General features: G+C 40.0%; 1 protein-coding gene across 1 annotated transcript; it reads right to left on the reverse strand.

Moving 5' to 3' along the window:
- Positions 1-316: 316 nt before the first annotated feature.
- Positions 317-5,147, reverse strand: LOC105918418 (ammonium transporter Rh type C 2). Its single transcript, XM_012853498.3, has 11 exons — positions 4,855-5,147; positions 4,053-4,245; positions 3,772-3,922; positions 3,536-3,683; positions 3,277-3,443; positions 3,038-3,175; positions 2,594-2,730; positions 1,680-1,804; positions 1,336-1,409; positions 1,179-1,255; positions 317-1,096 (listed from the first exon to the last, which is right to left on the reverse strand). The coding sequence occupies exons 1-11, from the start codon at positions 5,063-5,065 to the stop codon at positions 1,063-1,065; spliced, it is 1,455 nt and encodes a 484-aa protein (XP_012708952.2). The 5' UTR covers positions 5,066-5,147; the 3' UTR covers positions 317-1,062.
- Between the last annotated feature and the right edge of the window lie 16,319 nt (positions 5,148-21,466).

Consider the following 21,466-nt stretch of genomic DNA (forward strand, 5'->3'; position numbering starts at 1 on the left):
TTACAATTCCAGGTAAATACATTTTTTTTTTTACCCCTGAAACAAAAAAATGTAAACAGGAGACAAAACTTCTGAAACGGTAGCTGTAGAGTGCATGAAAACATGTTTAGCATATTATTTTATCTGCAACTGAGGTGTATTGGTTATTAGGGTTTTAGCTCACCTGGGAGACTGATGAGTGAACTTTTTATTTTCCATTTGAATACACAAGACTGTTTAACCGTTACTGTCCCATCAACTTTCTAAAACAGGCTCAACGTGCCTGGGTTTAAATGTTATCTGTCAGAATTTAGTCATGTGTTTTTTTTCATACATGTTTTTTTTTTTTATCTCAGTACAGTCCTGTTTGTGAGAGCCAGTTATTCACACCTTTGCTAGAGATGTTAGGAAATGTGAGTTTTCCTGATGATGCACCTTCTTTGGCTACTCGAGTTAACATTCAACATTGCAGCAACAAAACTGCAGGGAATTGTGTCATAGTTACTCTGTAAGAATTAGCTATGTTGCAAACAAATGGAAAGTGACAACTGTGGACAATTATGCACATAGATACATCATTCAAGCCTGCCATATTTAACAGCACAAACACGTTTCAATCCTGATCACCTTCTGTGTGCCTTCATTTAACAAAAAAACATATTTTTACAGATTTTTCGACTGAAACCAGTTGTCATCGACTGAAATTAACAAGCTAAATGGCATTAAATAAGGAACTATAGAGCAGGACTTACATTAGAAAGGAACAAATTTAAAAACAGTTGACAAAAATCAGCTTATAGAACATAAACACGTCCAACTTCACATCATACAGGCTGAATTAGGAGCCGTGGTCACAACACTAATGTATGACAGTTGTTACTAAATGAAAAGATAATTCAATCTGATTTAAATTATTTTAGATCTAAAAAAAAAAACTATTAAATATTTTTCTTTCCAATAATCAAATCCTGTCACTTGTCAGAAGAAAGACTGACAAAGAGAAAACCTTCATGAATCAGTGTTGCTGAGAAGCTGCATCAAATTCAAAGCTATACTTGATGTTGGGCGGCCAACAGGTTGCCTCTAACTCTGGTCCACAGAGAAGCTGGACTCGGTTCTGTCAGAGAAAACAAGATAGTCAGTTAGCTAGAGGTTCAGGGCTGGAGAGGGAAAATCATCTGAAAGGGTGAATATCTTACATGTCCTGGCCTTTGTGAATCATGTGGTTGTTGTACTCCAAAACAGGAGGAAGGGTCTCCTCTTCTTCCTCAGGCAGCTGCCAAATAATTACGTTGTGTTTAGAGACATCATTTAAAGTGAAACAGCACCATCTAGCGGTGGAAAAGATGATCTCACCTCCCAGTAAGCCTCATCGTCGAAGCAGTGGTCATCAGCAGGGTCACCCCAGATAGGGAACTTCAGGATGAACCCTTAAAAATAAAGAAGAAGAATAATAAATACTTCAGACACCCTTTGATAACAACGGAGCAGATGGATTAGCACAATGTGCATTTGATTATGTTTTTTTGTTTGTTTGTCAGAATGTCAGAAATACAATCAGTTTGACTCAGATTTTAATGTTATACTCAAGACTGTTTAATATCTAACAAGCAGTGCAGTCGGAAAATGTGTTTAAAAAAATACAAACCGTTACACAAAATAAGCACTGAAGCAAACAGAATCACACATTTAAAACTCACCAACAATGGCTCCTCCAATAAGCCCGAATGCAATCGACACACATGTTCCAGCAGCTTGAAAGCCTCCCTGCGTTCCCATATCTCTGTCTGCATACTTGCCCTCCTTATCAAATGTGTTTATCAGCCTAAACAAAAAAAAGTACATATGTTAGATTTTCATGGATGACTTTGCAGTGTTAATGCACTTTTACATCAGTTGTTATACTAAGTGCGCTTAATCCAGAAGCAAAATGCCAGGGTATGTTTTTTACTTTATCGGTAGGCACACTGAGCCAGTATCGCTCTCTGTCTAGAGCATTTATGTAAATAAATTTAGCTGTGCTACGCATTTGGCTGACTACACTAAAACTGGTAACTAATTTGATCAAAATGGCTCACTTGCCCACGGTGCCACTGTGTCAAGGTGTAGCACATTTGGATGGGCGGTGATTTTACTTGTACTCCAAGCATGTTTTCTATTTCCCGTTTGCATAACCTGGCAATAAGGACTGGATGCCACCCCTGTGTTGTGCACTAAAAGGGAAATATGGCCATAAATCCCCACATGCTCGCTAACTTAGCATCTAAACCTAGATTCTCATTTGTCGATAAATTAAAGGGTCTCTAAATGGTTTTAATGTTTGTTCAATTAGTGGAAAAAAACTTTGGCATTAGGAGCCCTTTATACTGGGTCAAGCGTGGAAACCTCAGCATATAATATAATTTAACAGGACAAACATTTTTTTCTACACGCATTACAGCTTTTTGAAAAGTTTGTAATCAGTGAAATTATTGCTGCATTTGAGAAAACAACAAGGAGACATGGGAGGGGCGACACGGCACGCCATTTATGAGAGAACTGCCAACGTTATCGCTAAAAATGTCTGCTCAGAGCTGTTTCAGGTCTGAATTATGAATGTGTTTGTGTGACTCACCCTTCTTTACTGTAGACTTCCTCAGTAGCTGTTGCAGCAACGATGGCGCCTATGAAGCCACCAAGCATCCCTGGGACTGCATGCAGATTGTGAATACCACACGTGTCCTGAAGCTTGAGAGTTTTCTCCAAAAAGGGCTGCAAACAAAATTAAAGTCAGTGCTTTGCTTTCAGACGTACTTCCTGAATCTCTGCTGAGGTTGTTTCTGCTTTATTAGCTTTATTTGTATGATATTAGATTAAATTATATGTGAAACACTAACAGTATGTTGTTTGTTGCCATGCACTTGCTACACACCCTGTAATTGTGCCTAAAATAAACTCATCCCAATACCCTGGTACTTTCCTCCAGCCTAGCATAATAATAGCTTCCTGTTCGAAACTCATTCTTTTGCTTTTTTATCTCTCCATCTGCAGATCACGCAGTAAAAGAATGCGGTCTTACTGTGACAAACAGGTAGCCAAATGTGGAGATGATGCCCATGCAGAAGCCGACGATGAGAGAGCCGTAAGGAGTGATCATAAACTCTGCTGCCGTTCCCATCGCCACAGCACCTGCCAGAGTGGCATTCTGGATGTGCACCTGTTGATTAATGGGTGAGAGAGAGCGCGATTATTCACAATAAACATGATAAATGTGCCTGATTATTGAATTTTTATGAGATTCTGCCTATGCAAATATACCATATCCACTTTTCCTCTTTTCTGAGACATGCTGGAGATGGCGAAAGCCGTGAGAACGGAGGAGGCGAGGGCGATGTAGGTGTTTATGACCGCTCTGTGCTGGCCGTCGCCGTGGTCTGTGATAGCTGAGTTGAAACTGGGCCAGAACATCCACAGGAACAGTGTACCTGTAATCAAGAATATTTATTTTACATCAAGGATCGATCTAAAACCGGCCAGAGAGGAGGTCCGCATTTTAAGTCTTAAAAGCTTTACTTACCAATCATTGCAAACAGGTCTGAGTGGTAGATGGACCCGTGGAGGCGTTTACTTTGGTGTAAGTTTGGTCGGTAGAGCACCCAGGAGATGGCCAGTCCATAATACCCTCCAAAGCAGTGGATGACCATGGATCCACCGGCATCTCTGCACTGTGGGAGTCAGAAACATGTAAACAAGTGCAAAGAAAGAAAAACCTGAAGTGACTAAAATCTGGTTTCCTCAGTTGATCAGACTCACGTGGAGGAGGTCAAGGATGATGTATTCCTCCACAGCAAACAGGGTGACTCCAAACAAGGTGACGACCATGAGCTGGACGGGGCTTACTTTACCCAGCAGGGCACCGAAGGCGATCAGAGAGCCAGCGCAGCAGAAATCTGCGTTGATGAGGCTGTTTGGGATGAGGAGAGTTCAAGCTCGACTGGAAATATGTCTTTCAACGAGTAAATTATCTAAGAGGTTAAAGAATGTGGTTTCACTTTATGAGTTACACAACGCAGCCACAGTAAAAAAGTGCTTACCTCTCAACCCCGATGGAGATTTTCCCGGTGGTCAGATCGAGGGAGTGGAACCAGCCCTGCATAAGAAGAGCCCACTGCAGGCCGAAGGAGGCGATGAGGAAGTTGAAGCCCACGCCACCGTAGCTGTAGCGTTTCAGGAAGGTCATGAGGAAACCAAATCCAACAAAGATCATGACATGGACGTCCTGGAAGCCTGCAGGCATACAAACAAGAGCCAGGCTTGTTATCGAACGGGCTGAAGAAAAGTATTCAGCTTAAGTATTTTAGACGCAGAGCATCTGTTTCTCAACAGATAAAGTGTCTGTACAGATGCAGTTACTATCCACATGGTTAGAAAAGTATGATTCTGTTACCTCTGGAAGTTTAATTTACTATATTTCTGTATGTGCAATAATATTATTTAAGAACAACGGTTAGAAGACAAAGTTCAGTATTGTAGAAGGTGTTTTTGTTCAGTCACTGCCAGGCTGCCAGATGATAACAAGTGGGCTATATTTTTAGATATCATTAAAAAGAACAGATGATCTTTAACTAAATATGATTCCTTTATGTAACCTTCCAGGTGCTATTGCAATCTCTCGTTCTTTCATGTTTTCCTTCGTTTTATGATGTCGGACACTTAAAGCAAAAAATTTAAATTAAATGAGCTGTTAAGTGCCTAAAACCTCCCTGTGTGAGAAACCTGGTAACTGAGAAAGCACATATTTCATTCAGGCTGACATCCCATTGCCCAAGCATGCATCACATCTGCATTAAAATCTTTTTTTTTTTTTTTTTTTTTTAGGCACTCCATCACACTTACTTGGGTATCGGAAGTAGAAGTCATTGTCCTTGTCCGTGAGGTTGTTCTCCTTTTTGTACTCTGCCCAATGTGCGTCCGATTCCTTGTCATAGCGGATAAAAACCCCAAACAGGATGATCATCGCAATCTGCCAGACGAAGCAGACGGCCGGCAGGCTCACACGCACGTAGGTGTTCTTCTGTGGGCCCAGACGCTCGCAACAGTTCCCCATGATGATGATGGTAGTGGTGGTGCCGACCTTCTCCTGGTGGTGCTCCTATCAGTCCTCAGCCAGTGCCCCGTCTGTGGCTTGCAGTGGTGTGTCATCTTTTTTATAAACGGTCTTGCGGTTTTTGGGCGTGATCTTCTCCACGGCTCAGAAGCAAGGCGTGAACTCATCGTACCTGCTGAGCGCCGAACCACTCCTCACATGATGGCTTCAGACTGGTAAGATCACTTCTAGAAATAGGCTGCAGGAAGTGGACTCACACCACCGCACAGACAGGACGGGTGAATGAAATTATGTGGGTTATTAAAATGGAAAATGTTTCCCTGTCCTGGTTTTATGCCGTTTCTCCAAACATGTTTAAAAGTGTTGCACTGTTGATATTTAGCAGCTAAAATGTCTCCACTGTTTGCTCTTTGGAAAGAGATTTAGAGCCTCAGGTTTTAGAAAATACGTTAAACTGATCTCAGGTAAGACAGCTGTTCCTCAGACGTATACGTCTTTGACAGAAGTAACTTATACAGAAGTAGTATTCAAAAGTTTAAAGGACTGTGAAAAGTTAGGGCAAAATAAACCTATTTCTGACATGAAATGGGATTTTTTTACAGTTTTTTAATGTAAAAATTACAGAAGTTTATACATAAGCTTATAAATCAATATTAATCATAATGGTAATAACTCCATTCGTCGTCTACAATAGCTTCTCCTTGCTGCAGTTATTGGACCTGAGGCAGGGTACATCTTTGCTGCAGCATTGGATATTAAAGTAAACACACTGCACAGGAAAATGTAAATTATTTCAATAAGCAAAATGCAAAACAAATGTAAAAATGAATAAAAAAACAATAAAAAATATATTGCATAATTTAGCCCTCAAAAAGCTGTGCAATTAGAAATATACAGTAATAGCCTCTCCTATGGACTGGGGCTTTGTACGTTGCGGTGCTTGAACTTTGTTGGCTGATTGCTGACATTAGAGAAAACAACCCAGAGGACCGACTGGGTGCAGAATATCAGCCACTTAGGGAATACTGCTGCTTACATTTACCAGTTTGGATGTATTTGTTGGTGCGTTACTGCAGTTTGCTGTTCTGCAGTAACAAAAAGGAGAGAGATGGGTTATAATAAGAGGAGATTCTTTATCTGGTAGAAAACTGCAACCTCAAGATCTTCTTTCTCTGTTGAAGAAAACTCTGAAGGATCCATCAGAAAACCGCCAACAGAAATTATTCAAGGAAAAACAATCAGAAGACTTGTCTTCTGATCTTGAATGGGATTTATCAGACTCTAAATTACTTGTGTATTGCTCTCCCCTGGAATGACATAAAGCTGATGGATGATTCGTCACGTGATGGACGGACAGACGGACTGATTGATGGATGGATGGATGGATGGATGGATGGATGGATGGATGGATGGATGGATGGATGGATGGATGGATGGATGGATGGATGGATGGATGGATGGATGGATGGATGGATGGATGGATGGATGGATGGATGGATGGATGGATGGATGGATGGATGGATGGATGGATGGATGGATGGATGGATGGATGGACAATGCATTATATAATTAAAACAATTATATTACCCACTCATCATTCAGAATCAACCCATACTTCTGGGTTGATTCTGGTATGAGTTGCAGAAATTCACACTGGAAACATTTAACTGGTGTATAAAAAATACAGTTAAGCATTGGAAGAGAGAGAAATACTTCAAAAAAGGGTGTAAGTATGTTAAAAATCAAAAATTAAATTCCCTCAATACACAAAAGCTGAAACAGATCAAGAAGATTCTTTTGCTTTTACCTGAAATCTCAGTTTAAACCATTTTTTATTTTAGATTTAGACGGTGTAAAACAAACATGTCAAAAACGTGCCGTGCTGAAAATAACAAAATAACATTTCGTTTTCATTATATTCCTATTTTACTTGTTTAACCTGTCACTTAAAGTGATTATGACTGCGTCCGTCCCGGTGCAGAAGTGCGGGAACATTCTTGTCTACGCACAGACTCACATGATCACCTCATTTAAAAACGTTTTGTTAGCTTCATATCTCACAGGTGATCAGAAGCAAAGATAAATTGTAGTTTAAGATTTCATCATATTTCAGGTATGGCTTCTTGATTGACACCTAGAACATTCCTCTTGATATCTGCCTTCCCGTTTAGACATAATGATCTCACATTTATGTAACACCACCTCTTCAGAGATCCCGCTGCGATAGGTTCACAGGATGCTCTGAAGAGTTATGATTGGTAAAGAAAGCCATTTGAGAAATAAAGAAAGCAGGTTTCATTATTTGCACAAATGCAGAGTTCTGGGACAGAGTTAATAGTCTTGGGCTTGTTTTGGAGTCCACACACTGTGCTGTGTTTGAATTTGATTTCTAAAAAGAAGCATGTTTCTAAGCTGAAAGACATACTAGACACAGAATGTATTTCAAAGTGATTAAATTCATCTTAGCTTTAAACAAATTATGCAATAAATGCTGAATTAATCCAGATTTGTAAGGAAGATGAACAAATAATCCCCCCCATACAGACTTTAGCATCAGATGTTTTGGAATGATGATTTTCCAACCTAACCTGTTAGAAAAAAGTAATTACCCTAACCTAAAAGGGACAATGTCTGAGTAATATGGCTTTTTATTAGCAAAAATCAAGTATTACTTTCATAAATACATAATCTGTCAAAGTCTAATAACAATCATATGAAAAATGAAAGTGCTGTCATAGCTTATAATGAGTAGTTTATAAATACATTGGTGGCCAAATGGAAGACGCCATGTTGCGTTGTCATTTTTGATTACAGTAACAAAGACTGGCATCAAGGGTTTGTGATAGCTAGCAAAAGAATTTGGAAAATATATCCCATAATCTTCTGCAGAATTGTTTCTATTCATCCCCATCGGAGGGTTTTTAAGTAGGAGAGGTCTGTTTAAGGTAATGCCACAGCATCACATTCAGGTCCAGATTTTGCTAGACCACAGCAAAATCTTCTCCAGCCATTCAGAGGCAGAGTTTCTGGTGTTTACTTGAATCTTTATCCCCAGTGGGTTTGACTTTAAGTTCACAAACTGATGGCCAGACTTTCTCCTTCAGGATTTTCCTCTGCAGAGCAGAATTCATCCATCCATCGGTTATAGCAAGTCGTCCAGATCCTGAACCAGTAAAGCAGTCCCTGTCGATCACTTTCACCATCAGGTTTGACTGCAGGTGTTAAAATGGCTTCAAACCCTTTGCAGACTAGTTTGTCAAATGTTCATAAAATCCTTTAGTTTGAGCATGGTGGGTTGTTTATTTACTGGTTCATAGTCTGCTTCATCTTGCCAGACAGGTTGAAATTAAAGTATCATGAAAAAGTCACTCTTTTTAACCCTAAAATACATCTTCCGTGGAAGGTTGTACTTCTTGAGTTGCAGGAGGAAGTACCGTCCTAGCTGGGCCATACTCCAACAAGTGTCTTCATGTGAGGACCAGCTCAGGTCCTGATGTCCACTAACTTGAGCAGGTTAAGCTCCAGGCGGTTCTGACCACACCAGTGGACCAACCAATCGACCTATTGTCTGCAGGCACGTCTGCTGAGGTTATTTGTGTACAGAAACAAGAGGAGTGAGGTGAAAACTCTCCCCCATGGGGTGCTGGTGGTTCTTGTGAATGAGAAGATGCTCCTCATCCTTACCTGCTGCAGCTGGCACTCAGGTAGGAAGCTGGTGATCCACTGACAAGTGGAGGCCAGCACTGTGAGCTGGGGCAACTTCTGGTGGAGGACGTCTGGGCTGATGTTGTCGAAGCCCGAGCTCAGGTCCACTAGCAGGATCCTGACATACGGCCCTTGGTGATGGAGGTGGCAGCATCATCCAACGACCTGTTTGCCCTGTAAGCAAACTGCAGAAGGTCCAGCAGAGCCTCTGTGATGTCTTTCAGATGCTTCAACTCCAGTCACTGAAAAGATGTCATGATGCAGACGGCAGGGCTACAGGCCTGTGGTCATTTAATCTCATGCAGCTTCAGAGACTTGAAGATCTGAGTGAAGGGTCAGTCGGTCAGGCATCAGAGGAGACATCGTCAGGTCCTGGAGCTTTCCTGGTCTTCTGATGCTCAAATCCAGGTAGGTGGTCTGAGGAGAGGAGGGTGGGTGGTGCATGGGGAGTAAAAGACTAAGAAAGTAGAGCACATCACCCCAGTTCTAAAGTTTAAAATAGTTCAGGCACTGAGTAAATGCCTAGAAGAAATCAATGTCTGGATGTGCCAAAACTTTCTTCAATTGAATAAAAACAAAACTGAATTAATAATTTTTGGACCAATAGAGCAGAGATCAAAAGTTAGCATACAGCTTCAGTCGCTTCAGCTAAAAACCACTGATCAGGCCCGAAATCTGGGTGTAGTGATGGACTCAGACCTGAACCTTCAAAAAGTTACAAGGTCTGCTTTCTATCACCTGAGGAACATTTCCAGGATTAAAGGACTAATGATCCAGAAGGATCTAGAAAAACTAATCCATGCATTTATATTTAGTAGAATTGATTACTGCAACGGTGTTTTCACAGGTCTGCCTAAAAAGTGGGTCAGACAGCTGCAGCTGATCCAGAACGCTGCTGCCCGCGTCCTCACTAAGACTAAGAAAGTAGAGCACATAACCCCAGTTCTAAAGTCCTTACACTGGCTCCCTGTATCTCAGAGAATAGACTTTAAAATACTTCTGTTAGTCTATAAATCCTTGAATGGCTTAGCACCTAAATACATCACAGACTTGTTATCAGTGTATCAACCATCCAGACCACTAAGTTCTTCTGGCTCCAGCCTACTCTGCATACCTAGAACACGAACTAAACAAGGAGAAGCAGCCTTTAGTTCATATGCTCCATTTATCTGGAACAAACTTCCAGAAAACTGTAAAAGTGCGGAAAGCCTGAGTTCCTTTAAATCGAGATTAAAAACACATTTGTTTAGGATTGCCTTCGACTGTTCTAGTTAACTGAAACACCACTAGTTTTTTTTCTTCCATGTTCTATTTTCTATCTACATTTTATTCCTACTTGCTTCTACTCTGTTTTATTTTTGCTATATTTTAATCATGTAAAGCACTTTGCATTGTCTTTGTACTGAATTGTGCTATATAAATAAATTTGCCTTGCCTAAAATGCGGACTAGTTGGTGGGAGGTGTGATCGGCTGCTTTTCAAACCTGCAGTAACATTTTTTAAGGTCATCTGCCAGACGAGGATTCTCCTCAGGCTGGCGAGATGGGCTCCTGTAGTTCGTGATCTTTTTCAACCATTTCCAAATTGCTGCTGGGTTCTTAGATGAGAAGCTGTTTTTTTTTTTTAGCTTCTCTTAGCTGCCCTGATCTCCTTGGTCACTTTGCTTATTTATACAGACCCCGAACCTCCCCACCTAATGCCTGCTCCTTGTTCCTACTCAGCAGCTTTATGAGAAGTAAACCTCGGTTTATTGTTGTTTTGTGTGCGTAAAGTCTGAAGGCAAGTCAAATATGTGGGAATATTTGACTTACCGACCACATACTGTGAGCCGACCCTAGGTGAGGACTACATGTCTTTTGTAACGCTTTGACATCGGCACAGCTTCTGATTAAAAGCTGATTCCACCTTCTCTCTTTTCTACGAGAGCTACACCAAATGATGATGAAGAGCAGAAAAAAACTCAGAAAAACAAAGAAATGTTGCCTGTTTTTGCGTGGACTGAGCCGCTAATTTGACAGGTCTCGCAACAGTCAGGCTCGGCTGGTAAAAATTTAACACAGCTTTGTCAAACAATTTGTTAACGTTTGATTTAACAAACTGTGTTTACTCGGGATACGTCTGTCTGACGTTAAAATTTGTTTAAAGCATTTAAATACAATTACAGAACAATTATGTAAGGGGGAAATACCTTCTCACAGCACAGCATATTTTTTCATTTTCTGAAGATCATTGATCATCGGGACCTTATTTTTTCATTTTTCATTGCATTTTTTCTCCTTTGACAATGGTGTTTAGTGTTCCATTAGCTAATAAGAACAAGTAAAAAATGAAACTAACTTTGATAAAACTGACAAGGTCATTGGTCGTTACATGACAAGGAAAGAGACCCTAGTAAGGAGGATTTTACTCCTACTGGGTGATGACAAATATGTACTTTTAAGCTGCAGACACAGAGAGTTCTCAGTTAGGGAACAGAGTGCCATGAAAGGGAGGAGGAATGTTGTTTCAGACACAAAGTCACATCTATCCTGGGAAGCTAACAAGCCCTCGAGCAAAAAGACACCTTGTTGTTGTACAGCACCACGCAAACGCCCGGGTGATGCAATAAATTATTTGCTTTAATGCTTTTGTTTTCATGCCGTTTTGATGTAAATAAACAAAATGTCAGACTAAGCAAAGTTTGAACATCCCAGGAAATCTGTGCAGTAAAATAACTTACACTTTTCATAATTATTCACCGTTTTGTTTTGTAGCTTGATTGGTCAGAAAAGAAAATGCTGAAACTCCTTGAACCATGCCACAACATTATCTTCAGTTTGTGTTCGGTTGTAAAAAGATATCAAAGTTTGTCGTGTTTATGGCCTTTTGGTGTTAAAGGGGTATTTCATGTCCATTTATGTCTAAAATATTATTTAAAACAGTGGAAAATAGCCAGGCTTTAATACAGTGAGAAAAGCTGCCGTAAGTAAACATTACATATTTTTTTTAAACAAGCAGAAAAGGTAGTAGGGATAGGAAAGCAAGAATAGGGAAATAAGGTTCAAGGTTTCTTGTGTCAGACACAAATAAATACATGAATACAACAAAGCAAGCAACATCAATTGCAACAATAAATACATGTAAAAATACAATTAATCCTGAGCATTTTAAAACGCCTACCATCAGTTATGTTTAGTTTTGTTCATCTCCTGATAACTGCTTGTTTTAAAGCTTAATTGTAAGAACAAACAATTGTTTGATTTGATATTGTTCTCATAAATGAAACCTGTACCTCCTCAGAGGATAATACAGGTTTGGTATCCAACCAGATGTTGTTGGCCTAAGATTAAAACTAGGACTTAAAACTGAACAGAGTGTGTTATAGATAATAGGAAACAAACATAGAAACTATCACATCCCGTAGGTGCTCTATATGCTGGCGATCTGGTGACTGTGGAGGTCAATAAAGGACTGAGAACTCATTTATATTAAACAAGCTTTGTGATATCACGATTTATCCTGCTGGGATAAACCATCAGAAGATGGGAACCCTGTGGCTCTAAAGGGTCAGCAACAATCACCAAAAATGCCTCAGTGTTTAAACCATTCTTGGTTGACACTAATTCTGAGCCATCGGTCCAAGACAGAATGGATATTTCACATCGTTTACAGCAATTTCCAACCCTACGATGTAACGTTGCAGCCGATGTCGAGACCAGAAATAGTTTTTCCAGCTTAGGTGAGCTAGGCTGACAGGAGTGCAACCCAATGTGAAAACAGCGGTATTTTCAAAATACTCAGACCAGGCCGTCTGGCAGCAACGACACCATGAAGTCACTGAAACCCCCATTCTTCCCCAATATGAAGCTCAGTTTGACCTTTAGCACATTATCTTCAACATGCCAAAACTTGTGAGTGACTGTTAAGAAAATATAAAAAAAACGTGTATCATTTCATTTCAAAAATAAATAAATGAATTAATAAATAATCAGATTCCTAAAGTTCATCACTCATTTAAACCACCAATCTCACCAAGTCATGAAACTGCGGCAGAAAACAATTAAGATACCCCTGAGGATCAGTGGGTAAAGGTTAAGAACAGCATCATTTTGTGTTGGAAATGCAGAGTTTGAGCCTTGAGATTATTATTTTTTTTGTTACCTCGGCTCTGTGCTTAAATAACGAATAAAGAGTTACCAACTAGACGTGGTTCAAACTCCCTTGCTTGCTGTTTGAACAAGTCATGAGGCACAACACCTGCATGGGTTTGCATGTTGATGTTACAGATTGGCCACAGGTTTGAGTCACATGCAGCTTACACATGGACAGCTGTGACAAGTTTTCTACTGTATTTTATCAGCTTTAGAGTGAGTGAGAGAGATGTTACAACACTTGAAAAGCTGATTGAGAATCTGTCCATTTTACTTTTTTTGTCCATTGCATTAACCCAGCTAACTAAATAGAGTAAACCAAGTAAGCGGTGAAGCAGGATGGGGCTAAAATGTAAAAAATAAATAAGTAAATAAATAAAAATGTCTAACAGGTTTTTTTCGCAAGTAATAAAAACTTAATGAGAATTAACAAGACTTTGTAAATTGGTTAGACTGTGGGGAGTAATCAGATTTAGTTTGGGTCAATAATAAATGGGGAGCAGCTGCTCCGGTTGCTCTGTTGTTCAGGCGCCTTTGCTTCGACCCATTCGATTGGGCAGATGCATCACATTCATTTAAAAGTATTTGGTCACCCAGTAGGAATGTCGATTTTTATGCGTAGCGGTCGAGTTTAGTTCTACCGAGCAGTGACCTAGCTCCTTTTTCGGTCCGCATCAGAGTTTGGTTACACATTCACACCTCCCCAAATGAACCGAACTTTCTGAGGAAACGAACCAGAGTCCAATTAAAGCGGGCTAAACAGAGCTGGTGTGAATGCACCCTAAAAAAAATACCTAAAACAACTGATGGAAAAGCATTAATTTTTCTAAACTTGAGTTATTCACAGTTGACGGTAGCAGAGAACACACCGACTGCTGATAATAACCCTACAGAATCACTCCTGAAACGCTCTCACACACACTCCTGAGTGTTTTGACAGTCCCTTTTGAGCTGAAAAATAATTTCCTCCTGGGCGAGATTAACAAATATAAACAGATGTTTATCAGACTATCATAGTTTAGCTTGACCCTCTGCAAAGCGGCAGCTCGGCGTGATCGAAGACCAACCGTTATTAATCAACAACACCCATCTACAGCAACTTTAAGAGCCTCATATTAGAACATTTACTTTTATCAATCAACTCTGCGGTCACATCTGAGCCTCGGCAGGTTAGGCGTCCGCTTCAGTGAACACCAACGGCCATACTGTACTCCCAGCGACATTCCCATCTTTTCCCACAGGGAATTTTTTTCACTGGTCCTTGGACCATTCTTCATTGTTTCTCTGGGAGATGCTAATAGCCGTTAGCCGCTTCCTTGTTTTATCCCCTGCTGCGCATTAGCAGTACGTACTTCCGTTAATATTGTAAGTAAACATGAAAGGCTTCATTTACCAACAAATTGAGCAAAAACAAAGCATAAAACACTAAAATAGCAACTAATACGTCAGCCGGACGTGACAATCTTTCGTGAAAGATTTGTATGCAACCAGAGTGAGCTAACGACGTATAAATAAAAAGTCAAGTAACGTGGCTATGTGCCTTTAATCTTTCTCCTACTGAGGAAGCTTAAAAAGCAACATAAGCAACATACGTAAAATGTGCTCTTTTTTTGCCACATGTCCTTCTGTTTCTACTGAAATAAATTGAAAACATTTCAGTAATTTGTGTGAGAGCGTTCCTGTTGTGTGTGTGAGAGTATTTCAGTAGGATGTATACGAGCGCTCAGTAGCGTGTGTATGAGCGTTTCAGTAGTGTGTATGAGAGCAAATTCAGAATAATATCCCGTAGAGTGATAGAGAATTGCAGCTGCAGACAGAATGACGACGTTGTGTACATTCTGTGCAGAAAAGGGAGGAAATTGAGCGACAATTGGTAGAAGCAGCTGGTTGTAAAATGAGTCAGAAACACTAAGAAATGATAATATGTCGCCCCAAAGAGATGGAACATGTGACAGAGGAGCAGTATGGTGGTTTCAGATCTAATCAGAGGGAGGAATCCGAATTATGCTGCAGTCACATGGTGTGGTACACCGCGGTGGAACGATTGTAACAAAGATACAATGAGCTGCTGTCAGACTTTAGGTAAGTAAAACAAACATCAGGCACTTCAGCTATTTACACTAATTAAACCTATAAAGGTTTTCCATTTTGTTTAGCATTCTCCCAAATATCACTGTAAGTGGCTCATTATGCAGTACACAAATCAGTACTGGAACAATATATTAGGGCTAAATTAATGTTTAAAAAGAAAAAGGAAGTGTGTGCTTATTGACTTGGCATGTCAGAAAAACATTAATGCACATCTTGCTGTTCAAAAAGTAAAAGAAACGCCTTTAATAACTACTTTCTCTAGACAGAGCAATTGCATATCACTGATCATAGAGTTGTAATCTAAATGCAATCAATCATTAGGAGACTGCATGGACTAGAAGCTCCCTTCATGTGTAATTGTCTTTTTTACACTGTTGGCCACACTTTGATCTGACGAGTCCCTAACAGCTTCAGAGCGTGACTAACCTTGGAGGAATTTCTTTGAGCTCTGCAGGTACAGAAACAGCACAAAGACAGATGCCACAGAGATATGGGAGCGTCAGCCGACCGGTCGGCTACTTCTCAGTGACGGAAATCTGCCGTACGCTCCTGCAGGTGATTTGCTTCTCTGATAACTTTCATTAAGATGCGAGGAGGGCTCTTTGACAGACAGCATATTTGTTCCTCACACGACGCCTCGTGCGACGGCAGGCGTAGAGAAACCTGTCTGCAGGTGTACCTCAGCATCACATGCCTCAGGTAGACGCGCAGGTGACAGAAAGCCTGCGACCAGGAGCAGCGTTCATTCTGGTTCACAAAAGCAACATCACAGCCATTCTTTTTTGTTGTTGCTCTAATGTGTGTGTATTATTTTTTTAAATTGAAGACAATATTCTGTGCTTTTTTTCCACTGCTGAATGTGGCAATAAAAACACAGATGGATCATAAGGTAGGGGGTTTCTACAGCAGGTCATTTTATCCACCCCGTGGTTCAAATAACTTTTCTTTGTGTGGTCGCTCTGAATATATTTATTCATTTTGGAACCTAGTTTATTGAAATATTTCAGCTAATCCTCAACAGAACTAATTTATAACCTACATGTCTTCTGTCTTTTTTTTCACATTTAGTTGTTTCAGATCATTAGGATCATTTGAAGAAGTAGACAAAGATAAATCAAATGCGTCTTTCAACTGATTTTATTCATTAAGGGGAAAATAATTGTGACCTAAAGCAATCAGACACCATGTGAAAAACTTGCCTAATGAGCAAAAAATAGTTTTACTTTAGCATCGTTGGCAGGTTTTTGAGCATCCAAACCACGTTTTTGGATGGTGTTTTAAGATTATCAGCATATATATATATATATATATATATATATATATATATATATATATATATATATATATATATATATATATATATATATATATATATATGAATGAGAGAGAGAGAGAGAGAGAGAGAAAGAGAGAGAGAGAGAGAGAGAGAGAGAGAATGTGGGGTTGTGGCCTCTTTGGGAAGATCATGTGACATTTTTGTTGACTTTATATCACTAATTATGTGACTTTTGAAGGTAACTGGTTTGTGCAGATCCACATGATTAAGATTTTAAAAAAATTGCAGCTCGGAAAGTGACCAAAATAGCAACAAAAAAAATAAATATATGAATACAAGTGAATACATTTGCAAGACACTGTACACACACACACAGACACATTTAGGGTCTTGAAGACAGATAACAAAAACATCACAACCACAGATAATGGAACAACGACAAGACCAGCTTATTGAAATCCATAGACTAAAGAGTCTCAGTTCAGTTTTATTAATATTCTGAGAGGGAAATTTGATTTGCAGCAGGAATCATAAACACAAAAAGACACAATCGTACATAAGCTCCACTGTCACTCCCTGAGCACAATCACAACACAATCACAAATTTCAGGAGAAATGCAATGATGACGAACACAAATTATCTCTCCGATGCTGCTGTAACATCTTAGCACCTGGTAAACTAAAGGCATTGACATCATGCATTAAAGTGCGTAGTGCGCCAAGAATAACATCAACAGCAAAAAGCTTCAAAGTGCAAAGGCCTGGGAGGGTGACTAGTCTGGGTTGTGCAATCCTAGCCAAGGAGATTAAGCTCAGCAGTGGCAGTATGAATAAAAGAAACCCTGGCACACCTTGATCTAATCTTAGGCATCCTGAAACAACGGCCAGATGGAAGGAGGTAGAACTCCCTATAAAGTGGTGTTCTTTGTTACTGCTTTTATTCAGAGAGATGCTGTATGTGAGTGCAGGCTGGCTGTTATGGATCTGCAGCCCCTGAAAGAGGGTACTGGGTCAAATAAAATGATGTGCTGCATGAGCTGGAGATTTCCCTGTTTCTGACTCTCTGACCTTCCTGTCTGGTCCCAGGCAGTGATGCAGTTCATGAGCACACTCCCCATTTGCAAGCTTAAAGGTACGCTTGCAAAAATACACCAACAGCTTTTGTTCTAGGCAGTTTCTCCTACGTGCTCTCAGGTGGTGCACTCACTGATTGGCCTTTTTTAATTGATGGTCAAGATGTGGATACACAGGAACCTGAAGATCCCTGTTGGTGTAGAGCAGTACGTTGGTCCCTGATGAGATTTGTGAAACCTGCGATGACCTCTTTGGTTTGCATGAGGTCAGCACAAAGTCAGCCACCTGCATTGCAGTATAATAGCCTCAGTTTAATTCTCCTTATATGTTTAAATCTACTCAACAGCCCACTGCTTCCAAAGGGGATGTGTTAAGCGCAGAAGTGAATCTCTCCATTGTGAGATCATTAAAGTTCTAATTATTATTAATTATTAATTATTAATTATACGCTTTAGAAGTATCTCCAACTATTGGACGTTGTGCCATCCTAATCCCGAATGAAAACCAGACATGCCCGTATAACTGGATGATGACAAAGGACTTAAGTTTAACTAATCGATCACTCAAACTGTCATGTGAGCAGGCAGGAATCTTCTTGTTATGCAACAATTATTTTTTCATTGACGTTTCGTTTCCTTGGAGGCAAATAAATCATAAATCTTTTATCTGACAAAGTAAACGTTACAGAAAACGAGCTCAACCAGTGAGGTTTCAATGACAAAGCTGCCTCTGGCGGGATGGAGAGTGTCGACTGATGTGGGACACGCCTTCCTGTTTGCACGAACTGGATCTCTCATTTGAAAAAAATAAAACAACTTATAATTGTATGTAACTGTTTACATGAGGATATTTATTTCTCTGCTTTCCCTCCTGTGTAAGTAAATTGAATCTTTTAGAAACACTTTAGATAATCATTTACAAACGACACTTCTCATATTTACTAGTTTATCTGGCAATTTAAAAAAAAAAATATTAAGTGAGATTCTGTTTATAGTCAAATAGTCAAATATGAGCTAAAGTTATTCTTGTTCCTGAACATCAGGAAGTTTGTTCTTCTTATCTGCAAGATTAATCTGAAACTAGATTTGAAGCATGAAGTCTTAAATCGTTTCATCACTGAAAAGAGGATTATCCATAGTAATGTGTCTAATCCGTGTTAAATAAATCTCAAGAAAAGAAAATGCATATATTTTCAGGATTATTTAACTTGATCTAATCAGTGCAGCTGAGACACTGATCTGAAGATACAAAGAATCCAACAGAAGTGTTTTCTTTGGAGGCTGGCGACAGTATGTAACCTTTCAGTGACTTCACACGCCCACACCCCCATCATAAGCAGATACGCATTTGTCACTCAGCAATGTCACCTGCCCACTCCAAAAACACAGCTGTGAGCTTAATAGGGTTTCCTCTTCTGTCACATGATAGATCTAATGACTAGGTTAGGTAACAGTTTCAGTTTTGGCTGGGGAAAAAAAAAAAGCCAACACTATTCTAGGTATTTTCCTCAGTAAACTGTCCGTTCATTTGCCGTGACACCTTTATGCTTGCCAGGTCTAGGCAGGACCTGGTGCCTATCCCCAGAAGTGAAGGGGCGAAAGATTGGGGTGCATCGTGGACAAGCCACGGGGGCAACACAGGCAACATCTCAAGCCTATTCATTTATAATGACCCTTTAACCTAATATGCATGTTTATGGACTGTGAGAGAATCCACACATGAAGCTCTGTCCATGCCAGTGTGGTGTCATTGTGGACTGCCACCTATGTCCGTGTTTTTTTCAGTCAGGAGGCTTGCACACTGCTAAATATTTCCCAGCTGTGTGGTAGCGATCTCGAAAGACAGCAACTCCGTCACAAAGTGAGGGCCACGTAAAAACCACAGAGCAGGCTCAGATGTTGAGCACCGAGCGCGCAGAGGTCACCGACTTTCTGCAGAATTGACCGCTAGAAATGTGTCAAGTGGAAAGTTTGCTTCATGGAGGATTACGGCATGGAGCTGTTCTTAATTTTGTGGGAATAGTTTAAAGGTGGCTCCTTGTTGTCGCAACATGGCTGCATGCCAGTGCCAAACCGCAGGGTCCACAAAGATCTTGACCGGCCTGCACAGAACTCTGGTCTGAACCCTACAGACCACCAATGGGATGAATTACTGCATAGACGGGAAACCAGACCTTCTGGTCCAACATCAGTGTCTGACTTCACAAATACACATTTGGAAGAGCGTTAACCTTATAAAAGCCTTCCTAGAAGAGCTGAAGCCGCTGAAACAACAAACGATGGCTCAGCATTGTATTAAACCCTATGGATTAACAATGGGATATAATCAAGTTCATGTGTGTGAGGGCAGGCGGACAAGTACGTTAAACAGTATGATGTGTTTTGTTTGATGAAATACAAGATTCACCCCAATGAAAGTCAGTGAGCTGAATGGTACTCTTTTAAAACGGTAATTTAGTCCCAGCAAGTGCAGCAGAACGTCTGCCTTTAGGCAAATGGTCAATGAAAAAGTTTTAAAGCATAGATTTCATGCATATCCTTTCTGCTTAAATGCATTTAAATGTGCATCTCAATCAGAGATGGAAAATCCAGTCGTCTCAAGTTCTGCTGCACAGCTTCCTCTCATTCCTGCAAAAAGCTAAACAACTGCTCACAGTCAATGTCTGTCTCCCACTGTTTTTACACTGTTCACATTTTAGGTTGTATAAGCTGGTTAAAATTATACCAGCGAATAATTATCTCAAAGAGAAACAACATAACGCACAACAAATTTGAAAAATGTTTCAAGTTTTATTGATTTTAAAATAGATTTATCTCCACAGTTTCTCCATCACATGCATTATTCAGGCCCTGTCCACATTAATCCCAATATTTGAAAAGAAATCAATATAGTTTGCTTTTGCATATGTCATAAGTACACAAATGGAGTTTAAAATGATCAAAATATATGAAAAATAGTCTGTGTGGACATTGATTGTATCACAAACAGGGGGAAAAAAATCAATAAAAACTTTAGATAAGAATAATGTAAGTCCTATACATCAAAGTGCTCGTGTGTACTTTCCTGCAGAGTTTATTTGCTCCGCCACAGTTTTCTATCAACTTCCCTCCCAGTCCGGCTCACAAACACACAAACACTAATTCACTTTCTCTGTGAAAACTGGAAATGAAAGGACCCTCTTCAAGTTAATGTTTCGACTGTTTGCATCAACCGTTTTCCTGAAATGTTGAGTCCACAGCAGCGACAGAGCACTTGCTTTCTCTGCGGATTTTTGTCAGCTAAAATCTGATTGTCAAACCTTTTGTAGCAAAAAACAAGTTCTTGTATAACATTTCAGTCAATTGAAAACATTTCTACTTGGCAGCGGGTTTTTTTTAAAGTTGCATAACAAGCCTTTCACTCACTTTGCATTTGATATTTCTTTCTTAATCAGAGCAGAAAACTGAAATAAATTAATTTACCTGATCATTAAATTGAGGTTAAACAAGTTGTAATTTAACCAAAGTAATTTGTACATGTACCTTTTTGTTTGTTTAACCCTAAGCATTTCTTACAATACATTCCTAGTGACGTATATAGTGCCCTGTAAAAGTATTCACTTCCCTTGCCATTTCTCATGTTTTGTTGTCTCGCAACCTGGAATTAAAATGGATTGTTGGAGAGTTTGTGCCATTACATTTACAGAACAACTTTGAAGAAAAAGGACAAAATAACAGAAAACTTCAGTGTGCATAACTGTCCCCCCCCCCAAAGACAGTACTTTGTAGAGCCACCTTTTGCTGCAGCTACAGCAGCAAGTGGCTTTGAACTCACAACATCTGGCCTCTTTTTGTCCATAATTCAAGGCTAAACTGCTCCAGCTTCTTTATGTTCGATGGTTTTTGGTTGTGAGCAGCGGCCTTCAAGTCTAACCCTAGATTATCGATTGGATTGAGGTCTGGACTTTGACTAGACCATCCCCCCCACACATTTTAATGTTTCCCCTTAAACCACTCGAGTGTTGTTTCAGGAGTGTGCTTTGGGTCATTGTCCTCCTGGAGAGTGAACCTCCATGCCACTCTCACATCACAGGCAGACTGACACAGGTTCTGTTCAGGAGTATCCCTGTATTTAGCACCTTCCATC

Source organism: Fundulus heteroclitus, chromosome 4 (assembly GCF_011125445.2).
Source record: "Fundulus heteroclitus isolate FHET01 chromosome 4, MU-UCD_Fhet_4.1, whole genome shotgun sequence".
NCBI lineage: Eukaryota > Metazoa > Chordata > Actinopteri > Cyprinodontiformes > Fundulidae > Fundulus > Fundulus heteroclitus.

Bases quoted from the DNA above. Each gene is read 5' to 3' on its own strand.
- LOC105918418 (XM_012853498.3), bottom strand. From the start codon at position 5,065: ATGGGGAACTGTTGCGAGCGTCTGGGCCCACAGAAGAACACCTACGTG. The intron at 3,684-3,771 runs GTGAGTCTGATC...TGACTCCCACAG, and splicing joins TCATCCTTGACCTCCTCCAC to TGCAGAGATGCCGGTGGATC. The intron at 1,256-1,335 runs GTGAGATCATCT...ATTATTTGGCAG, and splicing joins ACGATGAGGCTTACTGGGAG to CTGCCTGAGGAAGAAGAGGA.